The sequence below is a fragment of the Lacerta agilis genome, chromosome 6 (genome assembly GCF_009819535.1).
Source record: "Lacerta agilis isolate rLacAgi1 chromosome 6, rLacAgi1.pri, whole genome shotgun sequence".
In the NCBI taxonomy this organism is placed as follows: Eukaryota; Metazoa; Chordata; class Lepidosauria; order Squamata; family Lacertidae; genus Lacerta; species Lacerta agilis.
The window spans coordinates 20473571-20493530 of record NC_046317.1 but is presented as its reverse complement, the minus strand read 5'-3'; the positions used below and the strand labels follow the sequence as shown (position 1 = coordinate 20493530).

Sequence of the window (19960 nt, the reverse complement as noted above, 5' to 3'; positions counted from 1 at the left end):
TACAGGAATGCCAAGAAACTGCCAAAAGATTATGACTATCATTCTTTCCCACAGAGAAGGGCTTCCCTATAGCAGACACCAGCAGCACCTACAAAAACCCAAAGCATCAGGCAAAGTTCCTGCTCAGGCAGGGACAGGAAAATCTGCTGGTAAGAAACAACCTACGCACCCCGAACCTTCCCATCCCAAGCCTGATGGGTCAGGAGGACACAGGGCCAACCAAAGGTGTGCTGCAACAGCAAACACTGGCACCACCTAAATATCTGGTGGGTCTCCCAAGTGCATGCTTGGTCTAAAAGTGGGTCCTCCTAGGTCATCAGACTTTAGGAGGAGTTTAAAGGCCATGCCCCCCTAAGCACGCTGGAGAGCCCTAGTGGTTGCAGCGGGACGTGTTTAAGGATCCAGCGGCAAGTGCCGGGTTCCAGCTGGCTCCAATGCAGAGAGAGCAGTTGCTGCTCCCTCCCCCCGCCCATCATCATCATCTTCATTATTATCAAGGCACCCACCAGCGAGGAACCCTCTGCGAGCCAGCCCAAGAATGGAGGGCGCAGGCGCAGCCCTCTTCCAGTCAGCTCCGGAACCCTGGGTCCCCTTGGGGGTTTCTCCCCAGCCCCACTGGCGCGTCCTCCTCCTCCCTAGCGCAGGCTCGCGGGGGACACCCACCTCGAAGAAAGTAATCCTGCTGCCCATTTTGCAGGCGGCTGCCCGGCCCCGACTCCAGCTACCGGCGTAGGGGATGCAATCGGCACCGCCGGCGCCGGCGCCACCTCCACCTCCTCCTCCCGTCTGCGCCGCGGATGCACTTTAATTGGGGGGGCGCCCGGACGGTCTTCCGGACGGTCAGGTGATTCCTTAGCCCCAGGAGGAGGAAGCCCTGCAGGGGAGAAGGTGGAGGGCGCGTCCAGACCGGGGCGGGCAGCGGTGCTCGGCCAGTTTACGCCTTCATCCATCACTCCCGCCCCATCCCCTGGAGGGGGGAGGATGGAGGAGGTGGTGCCGCCACCGCTGCCGCTGCTGCATGCAGCCCAGGGTGCGCTCAGTTCCTCAGCAGCTCCGCAGCAAAAAGGGGGGAAAGCAGAGACCCGTACAGGCGGCGAGGGTTTGCTGCTGCCGCTGCTGGGCGCGGCTTTGCGCCACACGCGAGGCGCACAGAAACGCGCGGGAACGTCCACCTGGCCTCTCCATGTGCCTTGGGTTTCCTCACGTGACTACTCACGTCTGGTCGAGGGTTTGTTTGCTTAATATGTATTAATACCTCACTGTTCCTCAGAAAAGTTCGAAGCAGCTCACAAACAAGAACCAGAAAACATAATATGAAACACAACAGCACCTTTTTTTTAATCCTTAGTCTTCCTGGGTTGCTTGCCGCCTGGGTAATAAACTCGGGGGGGGGGGAGGGGGCTTCAGCAGTTATGTATTCACACAACAAACCAGTGAAGGAAAGAGAGACAGTGGCTGACCCCAGGTCACCCAATGAGCTTCCTAGCCAAGAATAATTAAGAATAAAAGGCCTCCCCTGTACAAATTTACCCCCAGCTCTGCTACCTCGTATTGAGAGTCAGTCCTCAGTTCAAACATTTACCGAGGTAGCTTGTGGGGGAAAATATGAATTCCTGTGACCCGCGTGTGGGAGCTAAATAACAAAAGAATTGGCAGGCTGTCTGGATTCAAAATGTGGGACCTTGCACACTCTCCAGCAGGAGAGAGCCCCCAATAGCCGAGTTTAAACACGCAAAAATCAAGCAGCGGTTGACCCTTTTATCCTGTCAGCTTGCAATCAACAGACCACACCCCTATTAAGTAAATTTAAAACGTTTTACTTACAAAATGTTCCAAAAGGTCAGATTCATGCAATTTATCCAAGAAGCAGCAGGATACTGGCAGAATACTCTTGGGTAGAAAATACAGAAAGATGGCTTCAAACACACATTTTAAGCTTGCAACAAAGCTTGGACACGCTTGGAAACGCCTTCCTTGGTCAGTTAAAATGCCACAGAGAGAAGAAACAGGAAGTGAAGGCTTCACTTCCTCCTCATGGAAAAGAGGGGAGTGACTTAGCTGAGACTAGGAATCCAGCTCTATCGTTTTAACCCCTTCATTACCACTCATTCATAGTTATGTATTTGACTGCAATTCCCCATAGTAGTAAGCAACATGCCTTTGGGTACTAGTGGAGATGCTGTAACACACTCCTGGACTACTCATAGCCCAGGACTGGGGATCCTGTGTCCCTCCAGATGTTATTGAACTACAGCTCCCATCAGCTCTAGCAACCATGGCCAGTGGCCAGGGATGAGGGGGGTTGTAGTTCAGCAACATCTGGAGAGTGAAAGTTTCCCCACACACCTGACATAGATTCTATGTTGTCTATGTCACATTATCATCATTATCACATGTATTTTGTCCCTGATGGGACTCAAGGCAGCTATGTTGGCTCACTGTAGCTCTCTGGAGTTTCAGACAGAGCTCTTTCCCAGCCTTACCTAGAAAAGCTGAGGACTGAACCTTCTGCAGGCAACACTGTATGCAACAGTACTGAGCTGTCTGCTTTTGCCCCAAATGCAGACCCAGCACCTACATGATTGGAATCCATGTCAGGTGCTCTTGACTGAGGCCTGTCTGTTCCTCCATCCCATTAAGACCACTGCAGCCTAGGTAAGTGTCCACATTTGGCCTTGAATACTTGCAGCTGAATATGCAACTCCATGCACAGATGCAAATCATCACTCAATGTTACAGGCATAACACAATGAACATGCAGAGTGCAGCAGCCTAGAAACAACTTTCATATCAGTCTAACCATATATTTATCTCCTTTTTTATTTTATGAATATTTTACAGTGTTTTATCAGTTACAAAAACATTAAACAAAGCACAGTAAACATATGGTACAGGTTGGGATGTTAAGTAGTTCCAGTCTGTGGGTTGCTTTCAACCAAGCTATACTCAGAGTAGAGCAGCTGAAATAAATAGGCCTGTTTGTCATGTTCATTAATTTCAATAGGTTTACTCTGAGTAGGCCTAGCATTAGATGCAACCCAGTATTTTGCAGGTGGGATTTGAATGTATACTAGGAAATTCAGATTTGTGCAATTAAGGTGGATTTAAATGCTCTGTTGCCCTTGCACAATAAATCCTTATTTAAAAAATAAGCCGTCTTTTTGCAGTTAGGAAACTGAATGTGAAATGCATTGAGAAGTGTGTAATTAACAAATGATTAATGGGAAGACATATATTAAGTCCCTCAAACAAATCAGAACAAATGCTTGATAAAGACCAAATAAAATATAACCTCTGCTTTTGACCAGTTCTGCCAGCAAACCTTTTGTGCCAGCAGCATATTTCCAGTTCTGCCAACATGGTGGAGCTGCCAGCACACCCTATAGTCCCCCCCCCCTCAAGTCAAGGGAAATCAAGTACAGAATTGCGTCCTTAATTGTGCCTCATGCCTACCAGAAAACAACTATTTAATATTAATGTAGCCAGATTTGGTGTATGATCAGAATAGTGCTTAAGCTCTGCTTTTTAACATCCCTTCCATTTGAGCTGCAGCCTTCTGGGATGTTGCCAAGGTTTAGTTAAGCATTATTGGAGTCCAATGGACAGTGATAAATAGAAGCTTGCAGCAGCAAATTCCAAATACTGGAAGGCATTATTTGCATAGAATACACACAAAAGGGGGATTACTTATTCCAAATGGGGAATATAAATAAATTAGGCATGATTTACACGTCAGAATTTGGATTTCATACAAAATGTTATAGAACTCCGCACATCTTGCATTCATATGTTATGCCTTCTCTATTATTCATATGCTGTTGTTCAGCATCTAAAAGCATGCAATTTTATAAGGAACAGCTACAAAGGAAAAGGGAAATTAAAATAATATTCCAAATCTTGATATTGGAAATTAACTGAGTCATTTTCATGGAGGATAACTGAGTACCAGTGATTAGGCACTTTGGACTGATTTGTGCTAAGTTCTGGAGTAACACAGAACTATTCTGGACGTTTGAGATTTTATTTTTGCATGGGAACGGGATAGACGTTTCTTTGCTGTTTTCATTGCTTATCCCATAATATGTAGACTTTTGTTCATATAAAGTAGGACACCTATAGACTTGAACATGTTAAAACAGTACTGTCCCTGAAGCGTTTTTTTTAAATGAACAAAATACAATTCTGTGACAGTTGGAAGGAAGTTGATCAATGCTACTTGGGAGTGATCAAAGTGGTAATCGGACACCCACTTATCTGGAGTAAGACCCACTAGGACTTATGTCCAAGGCTCCAAGCAGATACAGTAGGCCTATGTAGATTGCAGCTTGTTCCAGTCCCACCACCACTCTGGGTAAGAAGCAAATCCAGGGCATGGAATCACACAATGAAACCTGCTCCTCAGATAAGTGCTTTGGATTCATGGAATACTTTCATAATTCAGTAATTTTATTTCTTGTTGAATGCAAGCAGTTAATTTTGCAGCACATAATTTAAAGAATCACAGCCTTCAAAACCAGCCATGCTGATGAGTTTCAAGTTACACAATGCTACACTTCTACCCTCCCTGACAAAGCAGTCTGTGGAAATCAAGTTGTGCTCAGCGTGGGACAGCCTTTACGGAAATAAACGGGTCCAGCATCGTGTCGTGAGCATTCTTCTGGCGCCAAGGCGTACGAGTTTCCGTAGCCAAGCAGCCCCACTACCTCCCTCAACACAAGGTGCCCTTACGCGGGGAGGGGGGCGGAGAGAGAAAGCGACTTCGTTATGCTGTGAGGCGTGTGTTGGCGCGAAAGCAGTGTCTAAGACGGGCTGAGGTCCTAAACTAAGGTAACCGGCAGGAGGCGCTGGTCCAAAACACGCTCACGGCGGAGAGACCGGGTGAGGGCAGCACGAATCCCAGCTGTCACGGCACATGCTCCTGACTACTGGGCATGCGCACTGGCAGCGAGAACCCCCCCCCCCGTCCGTGTGTGTGTGTGTAGCTCGGGGTTCAGCTGGGATCAAAGCAGTTGGCCGCCTCCGCCGCCGCTGGGAGGGCCCTTTGCCCTCGCTCCCCGCTCCCTTGTGGCTCTGTGTGTGTGTGTCCGTCCGGAGCCATGTGACCGGGGACGGTGACAAGGCACTTTTTCCCTCCTGCTGAGTCACCGTCCCTTGTCTGAAGGGAAAGGGAGGGAAGGAAGGAGAGAGGCGCCGCAGACACTGCCCGGGTCGATTCCCTTCCTCTTCTCCTTCCTCAGGACCCGGCGGCCAGTGGCTTCCAGCGGGCGGAGAGAGCAGCCTACATAAGCGCACATGGGGACCGAGAGCGGCAGCGCCGGGGTGCTGCTGGGGCAAGCGGGCACCCTCAACCTGCAGACGGGCAACCTGCTCAACTGGGGGCGCCTGAGGAAGAAGTGCCCGGCCACCCCCAGCGAGGAGGTGAGCCTGCAGGAAAGGGGGGAGGAGACGCGGCGTGGACGGTCCATTCTGACGACGCCCGGGGCCGACCCTCTCTTGTTGGTCGTGAGAACGCGGGGGGGGGGGCGCGGAGGATCCCGAATCTTGTTCTCCGCGCGGGATGAGTATCCCCCACCAAAGCCAGGCCGTTGCGATCGACCGCTGCCTCATAAATAATACATATGGGGGCTGGCAGGTTTTTTTGTTCCTCGTCGCGGTGCCTTGAAAGGGGTTATTTATTGTCTCCTTTCTGTGGCAAAAGCAGCGGGAGGCAGCGCTGGGTGTGTGTTCCCAAAGCACGTTGGTTGTAATGACTGGGGTTTTAGTTATTGTTATACGTCTCTCTCGCGTTGAAAGGAAAAAAGAGGAAGACCCCCAAACTGCACGGAGACGATGATTTAAAAACAATGAGTTGGTATTAAAATCCAGATCTCTGTCTGAATCGGGGTGGAGGGGAATTAAAGCCTTTATTGATTTCCTGGTTCTCGGCTCCGCTTTAGCTTGGGAGTTTGTGGGTTCAGAGCAATGTTGGAATCCCACCACGGAGAGTATCTATTTGTTTATGTATTGTAGCTGTGTATTTTCCTCAGTGCAAAAACAATTTGCTTCTTCCACTGTATTGTGTTTTTGTCCAATGCCTTCCAGGTTGCTTCCAGGCAAACAACCTGTTTGTAGACCATTCACCTGATTTGTTTTGCACAAGGTTTGTAGGCAGGTTATATGACAGCACACCAAGCAATTGTTATCACTTTCCTTGCTGCAAAAAGTCTGATGTTTGGAAAGCAGTTTGTTGCCCAGTAATGTGCACTGCCGTAACTTCCTGGTTTGTCACTGGTTCCCCATCTGAAAAATTGTGATAGCCTCAAAAGCATCCTTAGTCTCTCTTAATAGCCTTAAGAGTAGGATTGTTTTTGGAAAAAAAATTGAAGCCCATCACAATTTGTTAACAAGTGCTTTTCTGCCAAATTTTTGACATGATTTAAAAAAACCTCTTAACAAGCACTTAGGCGAAAAGACGCCCAAACATTTCTACATAATGTTTGGTATACTGTCAGGGCATATACACTTTCACTTTGATTTATTCTGCTATGTTTCCCCTAAACTTTTCTGAATCATACTTTCTAGACGCATAACACACCACTGAGTGAGTGACTTTTCCAAATCTCTTGTTAGCATTTTAGCAGTTTGATGAGCTGTTGCATGTTTGATCAGGCAACTTACTGGAAATTTGATACGCAGTTACACCTTTGACGTCAGCCTAACTTATGGTAACTACTCAACATCTTGTAGTGCTAAAGGTTTTTTACATTATATCTGTTTGGGTTTTTTTTACAACCCCAAACTTGTTAGCTAAATACATGCCTAGCTTAGCAGTTAAATGTGAGCACCTTGAACTGTGTTGCAGCATGTAGCTGCAAAAACTTCCTTGCCTCACCCTGGTTGTAATTGACATATGGAATCCTGTTGTAATTAGTTTGGCATCGTATTGCATCTTCAGGCTATACTGACAGGCAGTGCTGTATTGGTCTTATGCTTGGGGGTCAGTCCTTTTTAAACAGCCTAAAAATGATCCTGTAAAACTAATGCTTTCATTCTAATCATTTCCTTTTTGTTTTATTACTTATTTATTAAATTTTTATACCGCCCTTCAATCAAAGATCACAGGGCGGTTCACAACACAAAATTTACAAAAGGAGGACACAAAATCCATAATAAAAACAAAAACAAACCAATAGCTCCTCCTCCCGCAAATACATTTAAAAGGACATAGAATTTTAATCAGCCTGATTAAAGAGAAACATTTCCTCCTGGCACCTAAATAAATGTAACGAGGGCTAATAAAAATAAATAGATTTTATTATGGCTAATAAAATCTATTCAAAGCTTCTAGACAAGATATCTTCTGGACTAAAGTGTTCATGTATCATATTGACCCTAGTTATTTTCTTATAATTGTCAAATTCCCTCATCCCAGCGTGCCATAAGGTGAAATATTATAGTACTGTATTTTGTAACCCAAAGTAGTCATCCTCAGCTTGAGGAAAGTTTTTTTCTAAGCTTTTATTCTCAGCTATCCCACAATAACCATTTACAGTCAAAACAGTTGACATTTAGAGGACTTTTGCTTTCAGATCATACTTCCGCCTTGATATGAGAAGAAAAGTTTATCACAGCCACAAATCACAATAACCTTTTTTCGTCCTTTCAAAAGTACGCATAGTGAGTGTGTAGCAATAATTAAAATTTGCTTTGTGGCTTCTTGGGAAAGTACACTGCTAATCTATTGGATAACTGGCTTGCCGTGTTGTTGTTTTTAATTATTATTGTAAAGATGAGGTTCAGTTCTTAGCACTGAGCATCTATAAAGCCAGCAGCTTAGTTTCAGAACATGGATTACGAGGATTGGGAGCCATTGTTCTGCAAACTATAGGCCCCCATACCATTCTGAGGTAGTAATGAAGTTATGTTTGGCAGCTATCCCATAGCCTGCTTGAATATAATGAAAACCTCAGTTCAAATCAAAATAGAGGTGAGTATTACTTTACAATAGGCAGGGTGGGAGCGATACTACTAATAATAGTAAACTACAACACAGCTTGTGTAGTTTATTGTTGTTCTTAGTATGCTGCCATTATGGAAGTTGTTGTGTAATTTTTATGAATTTCACGTGCTTTTGTGTGAATGTGCTGATATTATAGTGTATTTGTATTATGCTTATGTTTTTAAATATGTTGTGTGTTGCTTCGGAACCTCTTGTGCAACAAGCTACTAATGAGTCTAATTAATAATAATACTGTACTTCCATGAAGGGAATTGCTCTGACACGTGTAAAATAAACCTGCCAGAAGCATGGGTTCCTATTTTATTATCTTTTTTCTCTGCATACAACTACAGTATTGTTTCTAACCCAGTGGCTTTCAAACTGAAAGTCAGAAAACAAGGGTTCCTCAGTGAGAATATCAGTAGTGATGGACAGGTTTTCTGGAAAGACTGTGCACTACAACTCGCCTGGCCCTGTAATGCGTAGCTGCAGGGAAGGGTCGGGTGTGTTACAGGGCGTAGTTTCAGTTCATGCCAGGTGACGGTAAATAGCATTCACTGGCTGCCAAAAGATTTGGCCGGCAGCCTACACAAACCGAGTGTGGCTCATAGAGTACGCCCCAGAATCCTTTGGAAGATGTAGACCACTCAGAGATTCCTCAGCACAGACTACTCAATGGGAAAGGGGTTCCACAAAGCTAGAAACTTTTAAAACCACTGTTTTGGTTTTACACCTGGGGAATCGAGTCAGATAATAAATTTGAAGCTTATTTCTGTAGCTGCACTTTTTACACTTTACAAACTGTCCAAAGCCATCACAGCAGGGAACACTAAATATGAGGCTGCTAACCGATTAAAGAATTATTAGTTGATTATTGGCCTCTTAACCAATGAGTTAATTGACGAGTTATGTTTAAATATTGTAACATTGTATCAGAATCTCAGTTAATAAGGTGCCTTTCTGAAAGAGAAAGAGTGTGAGGCAGCTTCCAATTCAATAGACAAATACTACTGTATTCTAGTAGGAAAAATCATATTTAGTTTTCTCATTCCAAAAGTTTGGCAAAATTAAACATCCCCACAACATGCTTAATATTTATCTTTCATTGAATTGTTTCACAACAATTAAATCAATCAAACCATTGTAAAGCTTTGCTTAGGATGAATTTGTAGCTTTTGCAAATGATCTTTGCATGAGAAATACACATCTACAAGACCAGGTGCTGGATTTTGCTTCTCTTCCCTTTTTAAAAATAATAATGGGAGTTATTGTTCATAAAGACTTGGGCTCAAACTTCCCTATGCCTTGTTAACTGAAAAAGTTAATTGATCATGTCATTCAGTATCAGCCAGCCCTCAATTCAGTTCACAGTGATGTTGAAACTTGTCTAACGTCCTAATTTTTCTTCAGTTAATGAAGATAATATGGATACAGATGAGTTAAAAATGAGAACCTGTACAGAAGTATTGGGTAAGTTAAGGTAGAAAGAGGCAGAAAGAAGACAGTGGTCTACTGGTGAACAACTGGCCAATTTTTAGATGAAGCAAGAGTTCATATCTGTGGTTCTAGCTTAAATGTTAGATAAAACACTGTTTTTGTGATAAGAACAAGCCACAGCAAGCCTTACATTCTTGTACCCCTCCCCTGCACTCTTCTAGCACAATTTTCTAGTTCTTTAGGTTTTGGTGACTTGTTCCTGCTTTCCTTTGCCTCCAAAAGTCATGAATCTGCTGCATTATTTGAGGGTTCCTCTCATTTCCCATCTAGGCCCCTAATGTGACCTTATGGAGGCCATCCCGTTTGCCTAATGGGAGAAAGGAGCAATACTTTAAAACCGGCATGGTGAATTGCAGAAAAAATAGGATTCCTTTCCTTTTTACTATTTCCTGTTTACATCTGTCCTCACATTTTTGTTCTATCACTGTACCTAGGTATAACTTGCTTAGTTTGTGTGCATAAGAGAGAAGATATGGGGATCCACAGAGGCAAGTTTAATTTCCTTTTCTCACTGTATTGCAAAATTGAAACCAAGCGGTGTTGAATAGTGAATATGTTGCTTTGCAGCTGCGGGATTGCATTCAGAAAACCTTAAATGAGTGGAGTTCAAAGATCAGCCCAGATCTATTGCAAGTAAGTGACCTTTCCTGTTTTGTGTTTCCTTGCTAGTATGCTAGTCAAATAATTAGAATTTTCTCTGGCCCAAACTCAGCCTGTCCTTGTTAAATTAATTTTATTACTGGAAAGAGAAACAATATAATGAAAGTTATCATAGAAGAATTAAAGTGCCTTTACCTGGAACCAAAATGATAATAAAGTCAAGAGGCAGGCATTCCTTCCTATTCCAAAGAGTAGGGATGGACAGGTGGAGAGCTGACACATGTCTGGTCACTGCCCTCCATATGCTTCTTTGTGACACAGAGCAGGACCTTGGAGGGCAAATGGGAGTGTCCAGACAGGTTCCTGTGGGAAGAGGCAATCCTTTAGGTAATTGGAATCCCAAGCCATTTAGGGCTTTAAATATCCAAAGCAGCACTTTATCATGGACTGGTTGGACACAGAGGAATAGTGGGAGGCACCAGCTGGGGAACCTCCAAGGGAGAAGGCTCAGAGCCCAGGGATTGGTGGTAGGATGACAATGAGTCATCAGAGGGAGAAGACTGGGAAGAGGTGTTGGAAGCTGAAGAGGTAACAGGGTTTAGTGAGCAGGGAGAATTGAGTTCCCCTCCCTTCTGGTCTCCCAGAACCAGAAGAGGCATGAAGAGGGAAGAGCAAAAACAGGCATGCTGGTAGAGTCTCAGATTGCTTGGGAAGGACCTGGGAGAGGAGGAGACTTAGGCAGCTGGGGTAAGGCAGGGACCTTGATTCTCCACAACAGTCTCATAGGGACATTACTGTATTTACCAAGAAGAGTTGTTGTGCTTATGAGGCCTGGCACTACTGAGTAGACCTTGTTTCTTTTAATAAAGAGTTAATTTCGTTTACTCCATGTGATTTATTGCTGATCCACTCCTGCCAGTCCCATATTGCAATTAGAATGGGACCAGAGGCCCTGTAATTGGATGGTTTGTGTAAACGTAACCCCGTGACTGTTTTTTAAAACTGTTTGTTGCATGTGTTTTCATTTCATGCCCTGCATTTTTGAGGCTGAATGCATAGTGCTACAAATCTGCCTTCCATACTGAAGATGCACTTTGCCTTTCACACAGTTTGATGAGGTGCTTGTCAGACTTGCCCTCTGTGGCCTCCAGCTGTGCAGTGTGGACCAGGCCTTTTGCAACTGGGTGCCTCGGACAGGGGGATTCCAGGACTTTTGTCTCGGGCATCTGCTGCAGAGTTGTTTGCTTCCCCCCCCCCCAAAAAAAAACACCATATGAAAACGGAATTTTGGTGAAGCTCAAGGCTGCTTTTTATATGTCTTCTCTAATGACACAAGATGTGCTTAGCTGCCAATACTGGTAAGCTTCTTCTGACTGTCAACATATTTATTTGTAGGAGCTGCCCGAAACCCTTGAATGTACTCTAGCCCAAGCAATAGAAAAGATCAATCCTGAAGAAAGGGAAGAACTGAAAGTTTCAGGTATAATTTGTTTGTTGACTTCATCGGGAGAGATGGGATGGAGCAGGGCCCAATGTTAGTCAACCAGCTTCTTAGCTACAGAGAGTCACCTTCCTCTGAGGACTTATGAAATATTAAATTGAATAGGTTGGGAAATTAAGAGGTCTAGCACAGCACAACTTAACAGTATTATGAATGGATGGGGCTGCAGAGCTGAAAGACAGCACATTGGCCAGGAGACCAAAGCTCATTTCTCTGCATATTATATGCTGCTTTTGTTCAGTTAACTTCAGTAAAGTATTATCACTTACTTTCTCTTGGGACTCTTATCTGCATTATTCTAGTCACTCTGCTGACAAGGATTGCAGCTGAGGATCTGCCAACTGAACAACCTGATGACTAATTCATAGGACAAAGCAGTATTATTTATTCCCCTTTAATATTTTTATCCTGCTTTTCAGACAACTGTCCTCTCCCAAAGGGGATCACAGTAATAAAAAGAAAGATCATTTAACCTTGCTTACCTGGGCGTATTTAAATTTAATATGCTTACTTCTGAGAAAACATGGTTAGCATTGCACAGTTAATAGTTCATCTACATTTAGGCTGTGCTTGCATCGTGATTTAGCATTATGAGGCCAAGCCTTTGCAAGTCTCTGGCTTGCACACACATGCACACCACAGGTTTATTTATCTGGCTTGCTCTGTATAGTTAAGAGTGACCCCAGTTAAGGATACTGTGGTTAATAAAAAATAGAAGCAGAAATGCTTGATCGCCTCCTCATAGCCACACCAGAGGGGAGGGGAGAGTGAATGTGCCCTGGGCTTGCTCTCATAACACTGAACTATAGTTTTGTGCAGGTGTATCCAAAGTGCACACTACCAGAATTTTGGTACTGCTTTGCTATTTCCAAGATCTGTACTCAACAAAAAAAACCTTCAGGATCATCTCGTAGCCTCAGGCAATGCATATCTTTTTCTTTCCTTTTTTTCCCTTAAAGCAGCTGATGCCGCTGTTGCAATGCTGGAAGTAAAATGAAAACAGAACTGGGACAAATGTGAGGGAATGGCCAATTGCATAATGCATCAGCTTGTGAGCTTCCAGAGGCCTGTGGCTGTTGGATACAGAATGATGTGTTAGATGGACTTCTGGTCTCTCCTTCAGTAAGGGGCAATTCTGAAGTTTCTCAAAGTGCGGGCAGACATTTCTAGGATACAGCACAATTGCAGTAGGGTCGTGGAACCATCCTAGTGCTCTGTGGCTATCCTTGCACCCTGAAAATGAAAACAGTTGTTAGTTCAAAAATAGCTACATAAATATTAGTAAATCTTGCTGAGAGGTGTGTGCCAACCTGGGTCTCTCTTGGGCTTGGTATTGAAGGCGCAGCCAATAATCTTTCATATGGTACGCTTCCTGAACAAGTTAATGAATTACTTTGAACCAAGGATTTTATCTGAGTTGATAAGGCAATCTCGGTTCCATCAATGATTCTGAGAGTACCTACCATAAAAAAAAAATCAGGCATCTATTGTAAGTGAAATCAAGAAGCAGATTTTTCATCACCACGTTCTAGGCAGAGCCATGGGCTAAGGGCAAGTGTGGGGAACCTTTGTCCCTCCAGATGTTGGTGAACTATGACTCCCATCATTCCTGGCCATCAGCGATGCTTGCTGGGGCTGATGGGACTTGGCTGAAGGGCCAAAGGTTCCCCAACCCGTGGACTAAGAAGGGAAAACAACATTTCTGCCATTCTTTAACTCATCCAGTGCGTCAGGAGCTCATTGGCAAAAAATCCTTGTCTTCACATGTAGAGAAATAATCTGTGGGTCGTTGTTCACCAAAAGGACCTGAGCAAACATGTCTTAAGTCAAATTGCTTTGAAATCTAACCTTTCTATAAGCTTGTTTTGCATTTCATCTTAATGGGAGGCTTGCCTAGAAATCTATAAACCGAGAAATAACCTAGAGCAGCAAATAACCCTTAGCTCAGTCTCTGAAAAGGCGGACATTGTGTAATATATGTCAGACTTTTTAATTGGAACAGTTGGTGTTCTTGGAAATTAATTGCTTTTTGGAGGAGGGAACGTCTTGCGGTTTTTGTTGTTGTTCTTGCTGCTATATAGCTAAGTTGTATTTGTGCAATACATCAACATAAAGGAAGGAGGAGGCTGCATAATTCTTCCCAGCCTTTCTAGGAGACTCTAGAATTTGAACGCGGGACCTTCTGCATTCAAATTATGCCCTCAGCCGCAGTGTTTTAGTCATTAATCTGTGCAGATTTGATGTGCTATTAAATGGTCAGAAACACACGGTTGGGAATTTGCATTACTTGCAGATGTTGCTTTCCCTTATTAACTCGTCTTTTATTTTCAGCAAAATTGTTTATCGCGGGATCAAACACTTCATCAATCAGAGAAGCAGTCAGTATGAGTAAGTTGGCAACTTACATTTGAACATATCCAAAGTTTGTAGGGTATTTTCTTTTTCTTTGTAAAGCCTGTTCTGGCTCCGAAACAAGCTTTTCCTAAACAAAATCGAAAATTCTTTCTAGTAGCACCTTAGAGACCAACTGAGTTTGTTCCTGGTATGAGCTTTCGTGTGCATGCACACTTCTTCAGATACCTGAAGAAGTGTGCATGCACACGAAAGCTCATACCAGGAACAAACTCAGTTGGTCTCTAAGGTGCTACTAGAAAGAATTTTCGATTTTGTTTTGACTATGGCAGACCAACACGGCTACCCACCTGTAACTGGAACTATGGAAAGCTTTTCCTAGTCATGAATGTTTTAAAAATCTATTGACCTTTCTACCTTTTCCCTACCATCTTTGAACAGTTGGCAGACAGTGAAATGAGGGGGAGGGAATCACTTTCAGTCGAGGGGCTGCATTTCTCGTGGTTTCCTTTTCAGGGTCCATCTTTCAAATAACAGATGCAGCTAAAAGGAAGGTGAGCAGGGCTGACCAACACATGCATACATACCTGAACATACCTCACATATCACATGTATGGATACGTATACAGCACACAACACACACTTAATTAGGTTTTGGGGGGGGAGTTAGGTTTAATTAGGTTTTGGGGGGGGGAGTTTGCATTGGAGGCAGTAAGACTTCTAACCTAAGTGCAGTTGGGTGAGGGTGCATTTTCAGCAAGGGGGTATGGCGCCTGTGAGCCTCCTCGCAATTGACCATGCCACATTTCGGCTTTGGAGGGGTGGGGCTCCTGTTGGCTTTAATATTAGACTTTTTTCAAACCTAATTTCAGTAGGCCAGAAGTGCACACCAACTTATTTAGAACCGGAAGAAATCCAGATTTTGCATTGCAGAGCAAGCTTCAATTCAAGCAAAAATTAGTCTTTTATTTTTCTGATAGCTAAACTCTGAAAATAACCCTTTTGTGTGGTTTCCTTGGTGTACTATTGTATGATCAGAACTATTAAGAACTCTGCTTTCCTTCCTCTCTTCAGCATATTTTGCTGCAAAGTAATACCTATTGTATAGGTTCTTTCTTGTAATTCAAAAATAGTTTAGCTTGATCTTGTAAAATAGATTTGTTTCCCGAAGGGATTTTGTGGATTCAGGGAACTGAACATTTATACAAGGAGATAGAATAAGTCATTAGAAGACAAGTAGATTTGTGTTTCTGTAATTCATTTTTATTCTATTTCTCTCTCTCTCTCTTTAGCATGTTCTGCCCTTGGTGTTGACCAGTTAGATTCTGTGATAATTGCTCCTCCTCCAACCGAAGATGGAATTAATCTTTCCTTAGAATATTTACAACCTTACTGGGCAGAGCTTGAAAACTTAGTTCAAAACAAAAAGATTGTTGCCATAGGGACTTCTGATCTAGATAAAGCACTGTTGGAGCAACTATTCTTGTGGGCGCAGGTAAGAGGCTGTCTGTTCAACTAAAATAACCTGGATCTGCTGCTTTTTCTGTTAATATGTTCTGCTAAATATATTATGAAATCAGATCCAATTTTAAACCTGAGTACAGTATAGACACTTTATAACCAGCTGGGCAAGTGAGTAGTTGCATCCCTATGTTTGATATGTGAAGCATTTTTTCTTAATTTATAAAACGGAACAGCTTTCCATTAATGTGCAGTCACTTAATAAAATATAATGTAAGGCAAACACCATAGTGCTATCTTATATTTAAAGGAAAGCTGAAATTTGTACTTTTTTCTAGGTGAAACCAAGCAGTAACCAGGTGAATCTTGCATCCTGTTGTGTGATGCCACCAGATCTGACTGCATTTGCTAAAGAGTTTGATATCCAGCTTTTGACTCATAATGATCCAAAAGGTAAGGTCCCGTTAAGAACATAGGAATTGCCTTGATAGAGTAGACCAAAGGTCCATTTATGCTTTGCCATTTTATGATCATGAAAAATTAGCTGTATTATCACAGTTAGTTCCATATTCTGTGTAGGGCACAATGTTTAGAAAAAGAACCTTTTCTGGATGCCAGCTTAAATGAAAGCCAGAATAGCTGAATCCAATGTTTGAGGACAACATGGGCATAGGGTGCACTGCCTGTTATCATTTGAGCTAAGAATTCATTATTCCCACCTTTTTAACAATGAATTTCTGGCTTATACCACTTGTATGTTTGGAGATTTTAAAAACTGGTATTGATTTGGACTTAATGCAGTCAAGGAACTCATTAAGCAGGCAAAACATAAAGTCATAAGCCAGGATATAAATCCTGCAGTGCTGGATTGATTTGAACAAATCTGGACTTTTAAAATAATGTCCAAACTAACATATTATAAAAGGTCAAGTAATGAATAACTGTAGAAGGTTCTGGAGTGTTGGTCTTGGTGATGTTCTGGCATGGCAAATATCAGGACTCTGTTCAACCATGTAGTGTGTTTGCTTTATTGTAATTATATATATATACATATTTCAAATATTGGTATTCTGAATGCTGGTAGCTCAGTTTCCTAAAAGCTTTGCTAATCATCACCTTCTCCTGTCCTTGTTCTAACCTTAGAACTCCTTTCCGAAGCAAGCTTCCAAGAAACACTTCAGGAGAGTATCCCAGATTGCCAAGTGCATGAATGGACTCCACTGTGGCTTCTGCGATATTCAGTCATTGTTAAGAGCAGAGGAGTCATCAAATCCAAAGGCTACATCTTGCAAGCTAAAAGAATCCCAGCATCTTAAGATGGACCTAGGCATTAACCTGCTCTGAAAGACCCTGTCTCTGCTAGATAATTGCACCAAGATGCAAACTGGAATTTGTAAAGACCAAAATGTTTTATTATCAAGTAGTCAGTGAAGCCCAAATTACATATTGGATTAAGAGTCTGATACCCTATTTCTCTGCCAGTTTCTTTTTATTTCATACATGTGTGTTTTGTGTTGAGTTCAGCTTGCTCACTTGTGAAATATTATTTTTCATTAACTGTTCAGCTGATTTAGAGATTATATATAAAAATATTTGAAATATTTTAATGACTAATATAAACAGAATTTGACTAGGTATATTTTGATTGAAATATTTCTGTTTGCAAGGAGTAATGTAACTTGTTAAACCTTATTGCTGCTAAGCGGACAGCAGAGTAAATTTGGGAACACTGGTGGAATGAGCACTCTGATTTTAAACCAGAGATGTAAAATTCAGTGTATGCAAGTAAATTGTTTAATATATTCATGAATGTATATGGTTTCCCCACCACTCCAGTCATAATACAGTGTAATACTTGTATTATGTAACTTTTTTCTTCTATCATGTCTATACTACATTTCTCTTGATATATGCCCAGGGACATGGTATTTCTGTATTGGAGAGCACTGGTCAAAAATAGAATTAACTTTGTCAAAGTTTGCCTAGTTTCATTTTGCCAGTGCTAAAGCATGATTTATATTTTGAGACCCATAGAAAGATGATTGGCTTTATATATAACCTTGACATTACATACATGATCAGGGGTTCCCAAAATTTGAGTCTCTAGGGCTGTTTTTGAACTACATTTCCCATCATCTCTGATCACTTGTCCTGCTAGCTAGGGGTGATGGGAGTTGTAGTCCCAAAAAAAGCAGGAGATCCAATTCTGTCTGAAAATCAGAGCTGTCATAGTTAAACGAAAATTAGTTTGGGTTGGTTCCAGACTGAATAAGCGTATACCACTGAAATAAATGGAATTTGTTACTCATGACTGACTTAAATTGTGATGATTTACAGCAGGTCCACTCAAAGCGTAACTAAGGGCTCATCCACACTTTTGCTTTTCCCACCACTTTATCCTGGGAAAACTTATTCACTGCTGAATCAGAGCAGATGTCAGTTGGGTTTTCAATGGATTGAAGTTTCCTCTGATTCAGCAATAAAGAGCGGGTTTTCCTGGGGAAAGTGGTAGGGCAAATGGAAAACTACTTGGACCTGTGCAAAGCATAGGCAAGCCCTTTGTGTAGCATCAACCCTTTGTTTTTGTCAACTAGTTTGGGCATTCAGTGCTCTGGACTGCTTTTAACCTATGGAAACGTCTATAACTGAAGCAGTTTTCTAGTTTTACATTTAGTGTACAGCCAAATACATTTTGAAGCTTTTATGCCATTTGAGGAAGGTTAACTTTTGTATTTGTATATGCATACCTATTTAATGCACTAATGACAGGTTTCATGAGGGGTGGTAAATTGTTATCTGAAGTCCAGAGTTTTACATTCTAATTAAAAATGGCATCATAATGGGTAGCTAGAAAGAGTAAATGCTTTTGTCTATCATATCCTGTTTACATACTTTAATCCATTCCAGTGGGCAAACTTCTCAAGTTTTTGTAAAGTTTTTGAATAAGGGGATTTAAGCATGTGGTGATGTTTGGGTCCTGAAATGTTTTAAGTAAAGCTTCTCAGACAGGATTCTGGTGTAAACTTTGATTTGCAGCATAAATATCCAAGTAACTCTGGCGACATTGCTAAAAATAGTATGTACTGAATTTGCAGGAAGTCTGTTTATGGAAATTAGGGGTTGCAGAACAAAAGATGTAGACAGCTGCAGTTGTATGTAGTCTGCTTCAGAATTAACTGGTTTTATTTAAACTTCTGTACCTAATGAGCTTTTACTAGTTTGAAAATTATTGTTGATTAAAAAAAAACTTGCTTTACAGAAATTAACTGGTAACTGTTTCTCCTCTTTGTGTGTATCTCTATGCAAATTTTCAAATAATATTTCAGGTTATGTTGAAATACTGCCCCTCAATGAGGCCAAACTCAGATTCACAAAATGTTTAGGGGTATGCATACCCTGCGTCCCCCTAGAAAAAAGCACTGCCTGGAAGCATTTACTTAACAAAAACTACCATAGAGATGTCAAAATTTTCAAAAGTAGAAGTTCAGTGGCTTGGCTTTTGGAAAACAGTCCTCAATAATTAGCTAATTGGAAACCACTGTTATATGGCATTGTTGGTTTAATGTTGAACTCTTAACTTGTGTGTGTGTATCACACCAGAGGCTTCCCAACAAAAATACACAAGACAAGAAACCTATCAAAAAAGCAAATACATTAAAAAGTTACCAGAAATCAGAGATTAGGACCTGTAGCCCTCCAGATATTTTGCTACAGCTCCCATCCCTGGCAATAGTTGTGCTGGCTGGAGGTCCAGCAGCAGCTGTGGGGTCAGTAGAACATAGGTTATGGGGAAGAGATTTGTGGCCCTCTTTCTATCGAGTTATCTCAAAAATTACCAGTCCCAGATTTTATTGTGTTTAGGCAGGTGAGATTGGCAGAGCACTATATAATTGATCCCAGGAGCAACCCCAGAGCTGCTTACAGGATTTGCAGCCCCTCCTACGTCATGGAATTAAGTGCTGTGATCTTCCATGTGTCAGATCCATTTGTTAATGTGCTTGCACACTACAATTTTTTAAAGCAGTGACTGCACCGGCTGAGAGGGAGCAGGTGTTTTCTTAATCTCTCTAGGCTGTTCCATAACAATGTTCTTTATAGCTTGGAATACGTCAAACATTGCAATTATAAAATATTAAAAACCCATAAAGTCATTAAGTACATAAATATAGCAAACAATTCACTAAACCTCCAAAGATGAACACAGGTTTGGGGTTTAAAAGAGGTCCATGCTACAACAGTCTAGGTCTTTAACTATCAATAGAAAAGTCTAAATTGGTGCAAATTAAGCTTCCCTGCAAGGGCTGCTCCCATAGGGAGGTGCCACTAAAAGTTCGGGGGGTGGTTACCTGCCTCTCTTCATGTGACAGAGGCAAGGCTTCTGAAGTGGATCTTATGGTTAAGGTAGGCACTTACAGTCCTACAGGTAACCCGGTCCCAAACTGTTGTTTGGGCTTTAAAGGCCAAAAGCAGCGTGTCTGGAAATGCACAAAGGCGTGAAGGTGATTAGGCAGCAGCCCTCGCTCAGAAAACATTTTGAAGTTGTGCTGCAGATACAAAAACAGAAAACTGCC

At 42.3% G+C, this 19960-nt stretch overlaps 2 protein-coding genes across 8 annotated transcripts in view; one reads left to right on the top strand and one right to left on the bottom strand.

Annotated features, from left to right (window-relative positions):
• LOC117048128 (very-long-chain enoyl-CoA reductase-like) overlaps positions 1–1917 on the bottom strand; it is a 28739-nt gene extending 26822 nt beyond the window's left edge. For 6 of the 7 annotated variants that reach the window (XM_033151553.1, XM_033151559.1, XM_033151554.1 and 3 more), the window contains exon 1: positions 664–994. In XM_033151553.1, the coding sequence (XP_033007444.1) occupies positions 664–690 (27 nt within the window). In that variant the 5' untranslated portion in view covers positions 691–994. Of the gene's footprint in view, positions 1–663; positions 995–1824 lie in introns of those variants that run through there. The other variant, XM_033151555.1, reaches the window with a different exon arrangement.
• A 3080-nt stretch (positions 1918–4997) lies between these two features.
• GCLM (glutamate-cysteine ligase modifier subunit) lies at positions 4998–18651 on the top strand. Its single transcript, XM_033151552.1, has 7 exons — positions 4998–5418; positions 10043–10108; positions 11471–11555; positions 13908–13964; positions 15221–15423; positions 15728–15842; positions 16533–18651. Exons 1-7 carry the CDS (start codon positions 5293–5295, stop codon positions 16703–16705), a joined length of 825 nt encoding a protein of 274 aa, XP_033007443.1. The 5' UTR covers positions 4998–5292; the 3' UTR covers positions 16706–18651.
• The last annotated feature ends 1309 nt before the right edge of the window (positions 18652–19960 follow it).